Below are 16,964 nucleotides of genomic sequence, written 5' to 3' on the forward strand. Positions count from 1 at the left end.
AGGTTACATCCAAAATGAAAGGTGATTTGAGTTTAGTTTCAATTATCTTCACTATGTAACTTACCCAAAGTAAACTTTTCTACTAGACTACTACTGTTTCGGTTATTTCATTCACCATAAACTTCAGTTCAAATCTATCACACATACACACACCAAACTCAACAATGGCGAAAGAAGACGATCCTCTTTCAGAAATATTCGAAGACGAAGATAACGAACAAGAAGAATCAAATGAATCCGACGACGACGAAGGTGACGACGACGACGACGACGACGACGAAGATTTCGAACCATTACTTACACCTGAATCTATAACTAGATCCGAAAGAGCTAAAATGGAATCAATTTTCAACAAAATCTCATCCCCAGAAACACTTGTTCCGTTACGAGTACACAAAATATCAATCAAAGGAAACACTAAAACAAGAGAGTCAGTTATCATTTCCGAAATTCAAGCCCTAAAAACCGCTACATCAGTTCAAGAGCTAATTCAATCTGCTACAATAGCGAATATGAGGCTTCAGAAGTTAGATATATTTGATTCTGTATCTATTACTTTTGATTCTGGACCTCCTGGTACTACTAATGTGGTTATTCATGTTGTTGAGGCTAACAAGCCCCTTACCGGCGATATCGGCGTTTTTACTAAACCAGAGGTAGTTATTCTTTTGATTTTTGTGATTTTTAGGTTGATTATTATGTTATATTCATTTGTTTTGTATCTATAGGTTTTGTGATTTTACTCAATTAATCAATTCTATGCGGAGTATATAGGATAAACTTATAGTGTAGGTTAGATTCTTAGGGGATATGCCACGGTAGAAAAATCGGACGATTGTTAGTTCGAAACTTACAGTGATTGATTAAACTATATATGCGTGATATATATATGTATATATATATATATATAGGGGGATGGGAATATAAGGCTGTTAGGTAGCTAAGCTTAGGTGTGGAACACTCACATATTGTTTTTTTAATCCATAAAAATCAGGGGGGCCATGTGTTTTAATTAAAATTCAACAAATATTTAAAAATTAGTATGTGAGGGGTTCCACACCTAAGCTTAGGTGCCGGACAGGACATCCTTATATTCACTTTTCCCATATATATATGTATGTGTGTGTGTGTTTACGGAGGTCAATTATGTTGTTCTTGATAGAAGGATCTCTGGATTCATGAGGTCAATAGTTGTAAACTTTAGGACGAGTTTGATACATGATTTTGTATGCCGCTTGTTTCGAATGACAGGATTATCGATGTGATTTGGCTTGTTTAGCATTCTGTATTTGATGATATATAATTGAATCGCTATAAGAAAAATAGAACTGAAGTATGGCCTACATTTTTGCCATGTACATACTAGTTTTTCTTGTTAGTTTCTAGGGTAATGTGGTTGTGTGATGATACATGCTCTTTTACTTGATTAACATAGGGTTTCGGGCTTATGTGGTTATGTGAGGATACATGGACAAGGTACTATAAGCAAAGACTACGCTAAAGGATGAAATGAAGCATATTATAGAGTACTCATCATCACACAACCTCACTAATCTAGAACACTAACAAGAAACTTGTATGCCTAATGCAAGGAAGTTGTTTACCATTCACTTCTTTCCATACTATATCATAAGATGCATATTGTTAAACAATCTCGTCAACTGAAACAAGTATTGTATGTCACCATTTGCTAACATCGTAATACATAATGATGCACAATACTGATGAGTGATAACCTTATGATACTAGAGATTTTGAAGTCAAGAATAAGGTCATATGAACATGAATATCCTTATATTCAAGATAGATACAAGATACTCATGAAATACCTTTTTTTTTAATCAACTGGTGATCACTAGTGAATTTAAGTAGTGTCTTTGGAGTCCTTAGTTTGGGGCTTAAGACCCTAATTAGCGATTAAGAAGCCACACAGCTTCAGTTTGCTATTTCAATATGCTATGCAGAAGTTTGGGAAAGGGTTTAATTGAGCTTACTTCATTACTTTGATTCAAAAACTAAGAGATTTAATAATTGCTATTAGAAGTTAATGCGACCCAGTTTGTAAGCATTTTGACCTAAACGAAGTTCAAGCGTTATTTCTTCTAACCCAGCTGCTTTGAGCCTAGCTTGATGAGACGTGATGACATTCTCAAACTGAAGTGAGGTAGCTTTGTTATTATCCCAATCCAATGAAAGAGTAAAAAATGTAGGTTCAAACATTGAAATTTTTCATCTTATTCAGTTAAACTGTTAAATTAGTTGTTTGTGGAGCATGGAGGAGCTTTTTGAAAGCAGTGATCTGCTTAATCATATCAATATTAAGACTCACCACAAAATCATGCTAGCAGTTTATTTTGTTACGTAGCTCAAGTTGTTGTTATAATAGCGTTAAAGCATAGAGCATTTGGGTTGTTTTGCAACATAGCCTCTTATCTTATCAATCAGATAAAGAAAAAAGTATCTGAAAGAGGGAGTTAATGTATCACCTTTTTTCGCGTGCCTTGCCGATTAACCTAGTAAAATCTTTCACTATTTGGAACACTTAAGTCGTAAACATGATATAGAATGATTAGCTGGCCAGTATCATTTATTTTGTTTTACCTCTAGTAACATTTTTATGCTAAAACTTAATCTTCCCCATATAGTTGTGACTGTCCGGGCAGAACCTTAGAGCCCTGTATCTGTCATTCTGTCACTCTTGTTGGAAATTAAGTTCAGAATGTTTGACATTCCAATGGCAGAAACTTCTCAATTCAGAACTTCATACATGTAAGACACTACTAGAAATTGAGATGTTGAAATTGCTTACGTATACTTGTGTCATTGGTTGCAAAATATCAGTCTGTAGATGTGTTACTGGGGCTGAAAGGTTGCTGTCTTCTCTTTTGCTGTCAAATGAAGCAGTAGTACAATCCATCCCATTTACTTGATATTGGATGTCGATGTATTATTATTGATACATTATACATGATGTGTGCTTTTCGTTATAATTCTTTCTTGATATAAAACATGTGTTTGGTCTTTTACATATGAAATTTTTTAATTGTTTCTGTAGGCTAGATCTTGGTCAATTGAGGGATCACTCAAGCTTAAAAACTTACTTGGTTATGCTGATCTTTGGGATGCTTCTTTATCTTATGGATGGGACCAAGCATCAGAAGTTAGCGCTGGTGTATCTTTGCCAAGATTCATGAGGTTATTCACTCCTGTAATGGCCCGTGTATCCCTGATTTCTCAAGATTGGTTGAAGTTCACCTCATACAAAGAGCAAGCACTGGGCCTATCTTTGGGCCTACTATCAACCAAGAACCATGACCTGGCATATAATCTCTCTTGGCGCAGCTTGACCGACCCATCACAAATGGCTTCCAAGTCGATAAGGAGGCAGCTTGGACATGGTTTATTATCGCATTTGAAGTATACATTTAAGATTGATAAGAGAAACTCGCCGCTAAGACCAACTAGAGGATTTGCTTTTGTTTCTGCTTCTCAACTTGGTGGCATTTTTCCTGATTATCGAAGCTTGCGTTTTATCCGCCAGGTTTGTGGCCATCCGTATGCCTAAAACTTCATTACTTTATAATCTCAAAAATAGAATAGGCGAAATGGACTGGTCGGCCATTAGATCGAAATAGGTTTATTTGGCTGGGCCAACATGGAAATATATTTTTATCTGTTTTTTATAGAGTTAGGTTATTCGAGAACTGCGAGAACTATCTTAAACCATTAGATGAGACTAATCAATGGCTATTATTAATATGCATTTAAAATTATCAATAAATATTTATAAAATGTAAAAGGATATACATGATATTAAAATTAAATAAACAACCGTCGGTTCCATAACAAAACTCCAACAAATTCGGCAACCACATTTGATGCTTCAAATAATTAGTTGATTTCAATGTTATTAATAATATTAAAAATTAAGAGTTTTATCAATTGACAAACATAGCCTTTTCTATTTACCTTTTCAAATTAGAAGATTTCTATGATATTTTAAATTTTACCTTTATTAATTCAATAATATATATTAATAATAATAATAATAATACGGGATTATCAATGTGTTGTCATATCTAACTTGTCAACATATAAATTACCAAAATAATTTATTTAAAATTTTTTTTTTTTACTGGTACACATATGAATGAATTTGTACACATATATCTACAGATATATATCTTTTGAAAAAAATTAACAAATATGTTTAAAAACAATTACATATAAATTGTGTTCACATGTGAACACCTTTTAGTAACACGTGTATGATGATGTTCATATGTAGACAACTTTTATTAACACATGTGTGCGATGATATTCACATGTAAACAACTTTTATTTACACATGTGTGTGATAATGTTCACATGCAAACAACTTTTATTTAGATCATGTTCGCATATAAAGACTTTATAAATAAGATTCTAATAGAAGATTTGCTTAAACTATTAAAATTATCATTATGGGGACATAGTGTGTTAAACTTTTAATTTTATTTTAACATTTTATGTCTAGTAGTATTACGAAACAGTGTACATAATAAGAGCACGTAAACGTTGTTTTGATTACCATTTACATTTTAATTAATTAAATCTTATAAAATATACTTTACTAAGTTAAATACAAAAAGGTTTGAAAAATACACCAAAAAACATACGTACAAATATGTTGATCAGTTTTGTAATCATCATGGAGAAAAAATAGGTCAAACGTTATATATGAAGATATTTAAGGATGCATTTAATTAAAATAATTTTTATTTTTATATGATTATTTATTTAAGTACAAAATTACCCTTATTTTAAAAAGTTCTCACAGTTCTCGACAATTTCTTGGTTCTCATTTTATCTTTTTACTATATATATATATATATATATATCAAAATGTACTAAATTTGATCACTCGTCTAGTTGTCTGACCCATTTGATTCTTTTCCTTGTTAGTAAAACCTTTAGGTTAGCCATTCGACCAACCAGAGATATAAAATTGCCAACATCAATCTATTTATAAGTAAATCTATTGACATTATTATATCCACAAATTGAAACCATCATATTCTAATATGGTGCTACATTATGTGTCAGTGTTCCTTGAACCCGTACAACAAGCAAGTAATTACAGAATCAATGTTCACGCACCACCAGAGTGCATGCTGAGAGTATCTAAGTTGGAGAACGTCTGGGAATTGTTATGTTATATCAATTAAGTTTACCTGGATTATTATATGGGATGATGAAGATCCTCTAAAGTTGGAAACAACTTTACTAGTAAAGTTGGAAGATCTTGACCCTCGGATTAAAATTAAGAGTTAAGTTTCAAGAATCATCTTTGAATCTTGACCATTGATTTTAATCCAATGGTCAAGATCTCTCAACTTTACTAGTAAAGTTGTCTCCAACTTTAGAGGATCTCAATCCTATAATATGTGTCCTTGTAATCTGTATCTTACATGTGCTATGATGATTTAGTGGTGAATCATTTTTGGAAGACAAATGCAATTATGGAAGGTTGTAAATTAGAGTTGGCAAAATGTGTGGGTCAGTAAGGTTGAGGAATGGGTCTAAAAGGGTAATTAGTAGTACCTCTAGTTATGGGCTGCATTTGACTGACCTACAAACACTGTTTATTTCTCCTTTAAGGAGTTTAAAATTTAATCAAATGCCTTGAAACTGATTACACAACTTCGTTGTTACATACTTGCATTAACAATTGAAATTTTGAGTGCATCAAGGCTCCTTGTTAAATTCCCAAAAGGGCGATACATGGAAATGGTTAAAAGAAAGTTTGTAAGTATACTCACTTGGCTGATATAGGATTTCAGATGTTTGTTTACCTATTTAGAAAGTAGCACCTGAAAGCCACTGAATAAATATGACACCAATTATTGGTTAAAACAAGTATGGCATCTAGTGTTACCTTATGGTTTAAATTTGATCACTGTTGCTATACAAATCTGTGCATCTTGGTGAACAAATAAACAATTTCCTTCTCTTAAACGCATATTCTTTATCTCTTCATCTTCGTTGAACAAACTTAATACTTAACTGATTATTGAACACATATTTTAATTGTTCTTAACAGGAATTCGATCTTCGCTACGCTTTACCCTTGGGTTTTGCACGTTCTGCTCTGAACTTTGGAGTTGCTGGTGGTGTTATTTTTCCATGGGGAAGTGAGTTTGTGAATGCACCAACTTCTATACATGATCGGTTCTTCTTGGGTGGGAATACTTCTCCAGTTTGCTCACTGGGGGGACCCACGTCATTATTGGGCTTTAAGATTAGAGGATTAGGCCCAAGTGAACTCAAGAGGGAAGTTAAAACAAACTCTGAAGATAAAAATTCTAATACTTCTGAAAGGGATTTTCTGGGTGGAGACCTTGCTGTTACAGCCTTTGCAGACCTTTCTTTTGATCTCCCGTTGAAGGTGTTGAGAGATTCTAATATTCATGCCCATGCATTTGCTTGTGCTGGGAGTCTAACCAAGTTAACCGAGAATTCATTTCGAGAATTTTCTTTCCAGAAGTACCGAGATTCATTTCGTAGTTCTGCAGGATTTGGACTTATCATACCAACTAGATTGTTTCGGATGGAGGTTAGTTTTCTCTAATGAGCTCATCATGCTTTAGAGGTGGGAAATGGGCAGGTTGGGTTGATCCAGGATCTTTTTGCATGAAAAGGTTCAATTCTTTATAATGGCTTATGTCAACTACCGAACTTATATAGTTTCAGTAACAATCTCTGTCTTTTCCAATTAAATGATTTAGGAAGGTTTAATGCATTAAAACTTGCACTTCCAGAGACTTTCGACCTGTTGGATCTGTGTGGGTTTTTTTTTTTTTTTGTCATTTCGTATACATGTTTGACCCAATAGATATAAAGCATAACCAGAGTTGACCCAAATGGCTGAGTTTGCTGCTTTCGCAGTTTCACGCGTAAGTAACTTGTACGTTAAATGTGGTAAGCTGAGTTACTTGATTTTATAACATGACTAATTTACATTCATTAGGAGCACATTTAGGAAATAGGACAGGTAGATCATGCCTGAACAAGTTGATCTGAAATTTCAATGATAAGTAGGAATAATAGGATAAGATAGTACACATTCTAAATGAGGATAAGGGGTCAAATTAGGAGCAAGTAAGGTTGCCTGGGACGACTTGCAGTTACATATGCCCATTAGTTAGGAGCTTGTAAACATCTTTTCTTACAATCTCAATTTTTTTTGTAGTCAACTTTTTCAAGTGTGCCGATAGTCTATGCACAAGTTACATTATCATTTGTCCTTTAAGGAAAACAATCACCTACTGTGTCGATCATTAAGCCATAACATCTGCTAGTGATACAACAAACCATTCTATATGTTATAAATGATATACTTGCTCTCTTGCTACACAAACGCACCTAGAGCGTTATTCCTTGAAGGGGGTGTCTGTTACTTTTTAGCTTGTAATTGTTTCCAGAATGTCTGACCCCATAATTTCTTTGGTCTGGTTGTTTAGATCAACTACTGCTACATACTAAAACAACATGAACATGATCGAGCCAAGACCGGTGTACAGTTTAGCTTTTCTTCACCGCTATAAAACTGCTGTTCAATCGGGAACCCATCGGTGTCAAGTTGATTACAAGCCATCTTATTATGCATGTAAGACAATACTCATGGTATGCAAACATCACAAGCTCTAGACAGCTCAAGGTTTATCGTAACTTTCAAACCTTATGATAGATTCATGATGCGCCAAAGTACAGAAATAATTTCTAGATTTGAGTTGTATAACATGCTGCTTGGCTAGAAGAGAGGCTGAAATCTCCCAATCATAACCACATGATGGATGTTTTGACTGCTGTTTTTATGTTAAATGGTAGAGCAACTGAATCATGCCACTGTTGTTTTTCCCCTCTGGGGTTCCTGGCTCAAGTTTTCATTGTTTTTGCTTCTATTTCTTTGTAATATCTGGTCTATTGTTTAACAACATTTTGGGAGTTTTTGTGGTTGTCTTATCAAATGTTGTACATGATACATCAGGAATGATATGTGATGTTTGGTGTCATCGATTTTCGACAAAGTGACAAGTTGTTGCAACTAAAGATGGCAGCCTTAGTTGGATCGAATAGCCATCTTAAATAGTTTTGGGTTGAAACAGGCTTAGTTACTTTGGTTTGATCTGCAAACACATTTATGTTTGTTTATAACCTGATAATGTGTTATGAATAGAATAAAATTATTACTCGCAGTACATGTAATATTTGAATCTTCGTAAGATGAGTCTCTTGATGTAAATGGTCTCCTGTATCGGTTTTCAAACCCTGTTTTTTGTCGTTTCAAAATGTTTGCTTAAGGTGATTTGAATTTGAAAACTTTTGTAATTGATACTAGAATGCATGACCATGTTTGTGCCTGTGGTTCAAATAAAAATGATATCTTTGATTAAAACAAACTTTAGGTTTAAATTCTAGTCGGAGTGGACAAACTCGTATTCTCAAGTGGGCTCATTAGCCTGGTTTATTTGAGCCATCAAGCATTTGATTAAGAGCGCGTGAGTGAGAGCGAGAGTGGTGATGAGAAATGAGAAGTGAAATGATAGGATATCATGTAAGGTGATGAGAAGGGGCCACAACGATCTTATTGATTTGATATTAGAATCTTGATGGGTGGCGCGTGGTGATTAAACAGAAACCAAATATGGGAGAAGTTTTTAGCAATTAGCACCTCCAGCCAGGCCCCAGGTCCCCAACCCAAAGCCCATTAACTTTGTTTTCTTTCTTTTCCATCATCCCCCATCCCCACTTACCCCTCTTTGAAGTGACTATTTTTGTTTTAAATTTCAATTTCTTGTTGTTAACTACGTAATTGCTAATTCAGTAAAGAAAACAACACTGCAAGCTGATAACGGCTTATTTTATAAGTAAAAATACGAGACTATAAATATTTTCTGTGTGCATGCTTAGACTAGCAAAAATACGAGACTATAAATACTTCTATTTTATACGATCGATGATGCTTGTATCTGCCTGCTTATTTCAATGTTAGTGTGTAAATTTTAGTATACACATTGGATAAGTCCTAAGAACTTTGATTTGAATTACGATATACTTTTCGATGTAAAGAATCAATAACCATTTAAGGATTGCGTGGGCAGAAATATATGACCTCAAATAGATGTTCAATTAAAGCCTCATTTGTGTCTCGGATTTGAAAGTTTGTTCCTTTCTTGTGCTTTTGTTATTAGTCACATTCTATGTAGACTCTTGAATAGGAGATGGAACAACGCATGAAGTAGTCAATCAACTATAGAGATTTTTGTTTTATGTCATATTATATGTCATGAATGGTGTAAAGTTACTGCTAGATAGTTATTTTTAACAGTTTCTTTGTTTCAAATAATGTGGATAATTTGTCATTTTATTACATCAAATACTTACTTATCACGTATGTGATATGTCATCTCATATGATGGCTAGGACTAGAAATGAACTTGTGATATACGATACACCAAACACCATAGTGAGGCATTTGACAAATCACTTTTTGTGATGTGGTTTCCATTTTGTTATTAAAAAGGAACTGGAATAAGATAGGGTCGAGGATTTCAACTCCCAAGGTATTACGAGTATATAATTTAAGAAATGGGACAACAATATGCAACCAAGATTATAGTTGTGGATTCGTAACTTTTGACTAGACTTAAAAACCTGATTTTTAACCTGTGACTTGAATTATAAGAGTCAGGACATTTTTATATACTACATAATATTATATAATTATATATATGTGACGTACTTATAAACAAAATATAAGTTAGACAGTGACGGAACCAGGATTCCGAGTAACCCGTAGCACAAAAATTTCAACACTACCATCTGTTCATGCAAAGTAACATTAATTACTAGATTGTTACGATTTTTAAGCATTCTTTAACAATTTTTCACTATTTTTAGCATTTTATAAAAGTTTTAGCAATTTTGTTGGTTTTTAGTTCCCGTTTAGCTACTAAAATACATATCTATAAGCTTGTAGCTATAAAAATCATTCAAAAGATTAGAGTCATCCACATAGACCGGTATCCCAAATTTCGTTAACCCGTAGCACCAATGAAAAAATCAAAGTATTTTGAAAAAATTTACGCTACGTGGGTTGAGCAGACCCGTAGCCCAGGCTACCCCTTTGCTATATGTAATTCCGCCCCTGCAGTTAGAATATCTTAATACATTACAAAATATTACATAATCGATACTTTTGAGACGTAAATTTACCGTTTATCTTTAAATTCGTACTAAAAGAATAAAAAATACATATATAACATGCAAAATAATGTAACTATGAATATATATATATATATATATATAACCATATTATTAGTTTACAACAATCATAAGTTTGCGACTCGTATTGACTTGTTTAAATTTATACCACGACTCGTAAGAGTCAAGAGAAAAAAGAGTCACCCAGCGAGTCGTCTCGTTCTTGGTGTAAACTGACTCGACTCGTAAGAGTTGACTTATGACTCGTAAGACTCTAACAACTATGCCCAGGATACCAAAGAAAATACTAATTGTTATTGTTATACATTACTAGCCTGGTGCTTGCGCGTTGCGACGGCTAGAAGGTGAAAACGATATAAAACATGTGTGAGATAAGATGATGATAATAATTGCAAACCAAACACTTATATAATCCGTAAAAATTACCATGATATTGACAACAAAAGAAAGAAACTTGAAAGTTTATTAATTAGAATAGTTTAAAAAATAACATAGTTTATTTTAATTCCAACAAATACAATTTTTATAGTGAGCATTTTTGAGGAGCATCATGATGTGTATAATATAATAATATTGGTAATGTGTATTTTGTTTGGTTATAATATGAAAGTTTTATGATGAATGAAAGGGGTTTATATAAAACTTGGTAATGGTAATGTGTATTTTGTTTATGGGAGTTATTGTTAAATGATTATCAAAACAATAAAGAGGTATTTGAAAAAAATTTAATTGTGGTTGCATTGGATAAGTGGTCAAACGGGTGGTAAGAATGTGTGCATGCAAATCGTATATTTTATTTTGAAGATTGTATTTTAGCAACAAAATGGTTCAATCATTGTGTATATTGTCTCTCATATTACCTTTACGGGGAGTGATAAATTTACAACAAGTTTTTTGCCATCTACAACAATAAACATTTTATACAGTTATACATTGTGCAGTATATTATGTACGTTTGTTGTAGATGGCAAAAAATTGATGTTGATATATCATTCCCCTACCTTTATAACATGAATGTGACTAATAAATTAAATCCTAATTAACCCCATATTTTAGACAACAAAGTTAGGTAGAGGATGAAATACGAATGGGGAAAAGAAAGTATAAGAATTTTATTTTTAAATAAGAGTATTTTGTGAAGAAAAAATACATTTAATCTCTTAATTCTATATATGTACATCTCTGGTTGTAATCACAAATACCACCCCCTTTTAGCATGTTTTAAAGTATCGTACTGTGAAATAACTTTGATGATAGTTGGCTAAAAAAGTGATATATGGATTTTATACAAATAAGGAAAATGATAATCATCATTAGTAGTTTATTACATTCGTAAAAATTAAGATATTATACATTAAAACCCCCTCTTTAAAAATTCTCACATAACAAAGTACAAACATTAATGCACTCATAAGAGTTGTCATTAGTAATTAAGTAAGTAACTGCTCAATGTCGTCTTCTACGGGTTTTGAGCCCCAATACCTCGACGGTGTATGGTGGAGGTTAAGATGTAGGCAGACCTTACCTCTACCTAAATAGAGAGGCTGCTTCCGGATCTACCTAAATGGTAGAAAAGGTCCTCCAACCTTTGCATGGGATGAGGATCGAACCCATACCTTTGTCTCCAGAGGCAAGGGTGTTTACCACTGATCCAATTATACTGCTTAGAGTTGTCATTGGATAAGTGTGTAAAATGATATTAATTGTTCACACTCAAGAAGAGTGTGAAAGTTAATTTATAACATATCATACTTTTAAGTGTAAAAATACTTCACATTTGTTCACACTTTTAAGTGTTAACATTTTGTTTACAGTGTGAAAAAATTATAACTGTTAAAATTTATTCACACTTTTAAATTTAATTTTTTTTCTATACATTTTTATATGTGATTAAGTTCATAAATTTTTTTACACTTTTTATAACCAAATGTAAACAAATACAAATTTTTTTTTTTTTAGTGATATGTTTTTGGCCTCGCGTGGAGTGTGTACAAAATTCAAAAAGTATAGCAAGTGGATAAGTTGTTTCAAAAAATAATTTTAAGAAAGTTAAACAAAAAGCCATCGAGTCATAGTTTCGGTTAATGAGGATGTTTGAAAAGTTAAAAGCCCACTTTAGTTATGATTTGATAATGACAAACAATTAGGCAAAATGATTGAATATACATTATATTATATTGGATCGACCTCATCCACAGATTGTGCATATATGATAAATCTATCGACTATTTTCGTGATTTACACTATTTGTAACGCACAACTTGTCATATGTCCCGATTTCCGAATTCAATTCTACAAAACACACGTGATGCATTGATGGTTTTCAAGAAGAATGGTTTTTCATTAATAAGAGTTTATAACACGACTCTTATATGATCTTTTCAACAAGTCTTATGATATAAGATTAGCTCACTTGACATGTCAATGTTTCGTACCGTTACATATTTAAGTAACATATCTCCGATGCAGTATTCATATTCATATTCACTAGCTTCTCTTCTAATGAATCTATTAGATTGGAAGAAAATGAAGCTAGATATCCTCCGCGTTCATTACATTTCACCTTTTTTTCTACTAGCTTTGTACATACTCAAATTCATCCAACATATTCGTATATATTTCTTCTTTTCAGTTTTCAGAAATATTTGATTGTTATATATGCGAAATAATATATGGATTATTTGTTTCTAAAAGTATTCCATTCTTATTTTGAATATTCAACTTAAAAAAAACTTTTAACCTATATAAATATGAATCTTTTAAATTCATCTAGCATGAATACCCATTTCTATTATAACTGTTTTCCCATAAATGAAATTTCATGTACCTCCAGGATTGAATCATAACTTTTATATTTTAATGCGAGGAGTTAAGATACCTCAAGTTTAAATAGTAAAGTTGGAATTAACTTTAGAGCTAGGATCTCTATTCGTACCTTAGCATCCAATTTCCATCCCAGCGCCCATGTAAGTGTCTACGTCAGCTATCGGCCAAACTTCATCTTCTCCAGTCAAACTTTATTTTTTCGGGCAAATACTCTATTCTTTTAGACGAACTTTTATTCTTTCGGGTAGAACAATTGTTTTTCGACTGTCAAAACTCTTTATATTTCTGGCGTTCAAGAGTGAAGACCCACCATTAATTACCTCATTTGTTTCATACTATTGGTAAAATGTAAAGTAGATGCTTTTAACTCTTAATTATACCGAGCTTTTTAGAAGCATCTTCAATGGTCAAGCTATTAAATAAAAACTTTTTATAACTAAGCTATTCATAAAGTTATTTTTTCAATGGTTAAAGTTGGAAAAAAAAAGACTTTTACATATTTATTTTCATTATAAAACAATGAAGTGAGATCGATAATGCTAAATTTTACCAATGACTTGAGGATCATTAACCTACTGCGCATAAAAAAATTTTCTCCTATAAAAAAATTTATAAAAAAACTCTTTTAAATAATATAATAATAAGCTTTATAAAGGACTTTATAAAATAGCTTTATTGGAGATGCCGATGTCGAATATAGAACCCCCTCCCCCGAACAAGGGTGCCGAAATTTCTATTATATTATCTTCTTTATTGCTTTATTATATTAATTAAATAAAATTAAAACATACTAACACCCCACCCTCAAATTACTATAAATTGATATGCGAAAAGGAAATGATATTTGCAGTACGGAGTAACAAATTCACCAAAATCATTATTTCATATATACGATATATTGTAATAATTGTACATTGTGATATGTAACATAAATCTGCGGTACCATTGTCACATATCAGAACCTAGCTAACTTTTATTATTTCGTACGTCAAGTTAACAAACTTTTCCTTTTTTTTTTCTTTCTAGAAAGAAATAATATACAGAAGATGGTAGTGGTTTGTTGGGTCCAACAAGTGAATGTAGGCTTTCCAAACCAATGCTTGTGTAGGCATTATAGGCTTACTTGTTGTGGATTGTATGTATTGAGGAGGTATGGCTTCGATCTTTGGTTGTGAAAACTCTTTTTCTTCAATCAATTCAAATATATATCACAATCTCAATGTGAATCTGCTTTTATATATTTTTTTGATGATGAACAACAACTATCATGACCCATCAATTAATCTTTTTATAAGGCCACAATTGTCTCATCCACTCCTTTGTGGAGATGAACCATCATATGTCCCCTACTCTTTTACCTCATCATTTACGTAATGCTCCTAGAACATTGAATCATACTATAATGTGAATGTTCTGGTTTGAACTTTTATGGTGGATCCAATTAGTCTTTATCAAACGATTGGGATTTAACGCTATAATTGAAAGATTATATGGAAGGTAATTTGTGATGAAGCATGAGTGACTTTTGTACATGGTATTCTAGTCTTTGTAGGTCAAGTATAATAGCGGAACTTGAACATTTTCTTTGTGGGGTCGATAATGTACACGAATGAAAAAATAGCCTAGATACCTAAAAATCATCCTTAATATACACGTGGATACCAAATTTTTTCTGAGCTTTCACAAAATACTCTTAAAATCGCAAATCAGGCTGGAGCTTAGCAAAATCGCAAGTAGGGCTTGCGATTTCGCCAAAATCACAAAGACGTCTAGCGAATCGGATTGGTAGCTTTGTGAATCTACATGCTTACAAATCCATATATATAGATACAAAATTTTAAAATTCTTACAAATCTTAAAAAAAATAAAAATTTAAATTACATTTACACTTGTGGAGTTTTATTATATAGAGTTTCCAAGTATTGAATTGCAATGAATGAATGATCAACCTGACCTCTTTCTTAATGACACGAGAACAAACGAGAGGTTTACACTTTACATGATTAAATGATATTCGAGAGCTCTATGAGAAACTTGTGGAAATAAATCAACATGGAATTTCTGATCATGTCTACTTACTTTTAAGCTAATTAACTAGTACTCATCCTTCTAGTGGTGACCAATCTTTTGAATGCCGGTATATACCGGTTGGTATTACAGATAATACGGTATCGAAAGATATTCCGGTATAACTAGTTTGATATTTTGTCCGGCATTTTCATTATTCATTGCCGTCAGTATTTCCGGTTTTGTAAAACTGGTTTTTCATTTTTTTGAATTTTTTAAAATTATTTTTATGATACTTTAATGTTATTTTTTGTTGTTTGTAAACTTTATAACTTATATTTTGTTATGAAATACCTATTTCTTATTACTTTTGAATTTTGAGTAGATTGTAATTGTGATTTGATTATTTTCGTCAAATTATAACAAGTTTTGTAGCATACTAGTAAATATGGTACTGAGTACCATACCGGTACAACTAAAATACTGATATTCAAAACATTGGTTGTGACTACTGAAATGTGACATATTTAAGAATTTAATGTTATTGTTTGTTGTTTGTAAACTTTACAACTTATATTTTGTTATGAAATACCTATTTCTTATTATTTGAGTGGACTGTAATTGCATTTTGATTATTTTTGTCAAATTATAACAAGTTTTGTAGCATACTAGTAAATACGGTACTGAGTACTATACTGGTACAACTAAAATATTGATATTCAAAACATTAGTTGTGACTACTGAAATGAAAAGGGTTTATTCCATAAAAAAGTAACTTATTTACACGAAATTCCTATTAAAGGTAACCTATTTTGTTTTCGTCTATTTAAAGGATCCTATTTTCAAAAAATTCCTAATAAAGGGTATATCGTTAGTTTTTGACAGACGGGGCTCATTAAGTGCCACGTCACCGATGTCACGTCATCAATTTTGATGATGTGGGACTTGACTTTGACCGGCCTAATTTCAATATATATATATGAGTCGGTTAAAGTCAAGTGCCACATCATCAAAACTGATGACGTGGCATCGGTGACGTGACACTTAACGAGCTACGTCTGTCAAAAACTAACGATATACCCTTTATTAGGAATTTTTTGAAAATAAGATCCTTTAAATAAACGAAAACAAAATAAGTTACCTTTAATAGGAATTTCATGTAAATAGGTTACCTTTTTATGAAATTTTCCCAAATGAAAATAACATTTTCAGCAATGACATATTTAAGAACAAGCTGTGTAATAAAATGAGTGATCAGTTTTATATGATTCTTTAGTCACTTTTATAAAAAAAGATATTTTCTATAAAAGTAGTGATATTAAGATTTTGGACGTTTTCAAACTTTAAATTCTGGTCGAGGATAGTTATTATGAATGAACAAGTATATGTAAATATACTATGTAATTAAGTACTATTAGTTTATTTTCGTACACTTATTGAGTTTTTAACTTTTGAGTTTTATGTTTTTGACTATGGTGTTCATTAAATAAAAAAAAAAAAACAAAGAAAGTCCAAACAAAAATGCGATAGTTGTACTTATATGATCTAAAATGTTATTAATTTTAAGGAAATGGTAAATCCTTTTTTAAAAAATAACCCTAATTATCCTTTAAAAATTTAATTATATATAAATCAATGGATAAAATTTAAAGAATGAATAAATGGATAATACATGTTTATATTTTAAGATTATTAGAAAGTTTATTAGGTTAACATCTGAAAAATTCTTATTATTTTCCTTGATTTTAATGTTTCATTTAAGTCATTGACTCACTAAACGTTAAAAATCATTGACTCACTAAAGCAACATTAAATATTTATTGGGTAGGGAGGGTTCACTAGCTAAAGAAAGCCCCTGCCTATCA

The 16,964-nt window shown here is 32.0% G+C and overlaps 1 protein-coding gene across 1 annotated transcript; it reads left to right on the top strand.

The window, feature by feature from the left end:
• LOC122584020 (sorting and assembly machinery component 50 homolog B-like) lies at window positions 1–8,069 on the top strand. Its single transcript, XM_043756385.1, has 4 exons — window positions 1–656; window positions 3,056–3,541; window positions 6,083–6,595; window positions 7,503–8,069. The coding sequence occupies exons 1-4, from the start codon at window positions 165–167 to the stop codon at window positions 7,584–7,586; spliced, it is 1,575 nt and encodes a 524-aa protein (XP_043612320.1). The 5' UTR covers window positions 1–164; the 3' UTR covers window positions 7,587–8,069.
• Window positions 8,070–16,964: the final 8,895 nt, after the last annotated feature.

The sequence above is a fragment of the Erigeron canadensis genome, chromosome 1 (genome assembly GCF_010389155.1).
Source record: "Erigeron canadensis isolate Cc75 chromosome 1, C_canadensis_v1, whole genome shotgun sequence".
In the NCBI taxonomy this organism is placed as follows: Eukaryota; Viridiplantae; Streptophyta; class Magnoliopsida; order Asterales; family Asteraceae; genus Erigeron; species Erigeron canadensis.

Bases quoted from the DNA above. Each gene is read 5' to 3' on its own strand.
- LOC122584020 (XM_043756385.1), top strand. From the start codon at position 165: ATGGCGAAAGAAGACGATCCTCTTTCAGAAATATTCGAAGACGAAGAT. The intron at 3,542-6,082 runs GTTTGTGGCCAT...TGTTCTTAACAG, and splicing joins GCTTGCGTTTTATCCGCCAG to GAATTCGATCTTCGCTACGC. The intron at 6,596-7,502 runs GTTAGTTTTCTC...CTGGTTGTTTAG, and splicing joins CTAGATTGTTTCGGATGGAG to ATCAACTACTGCTACATACT.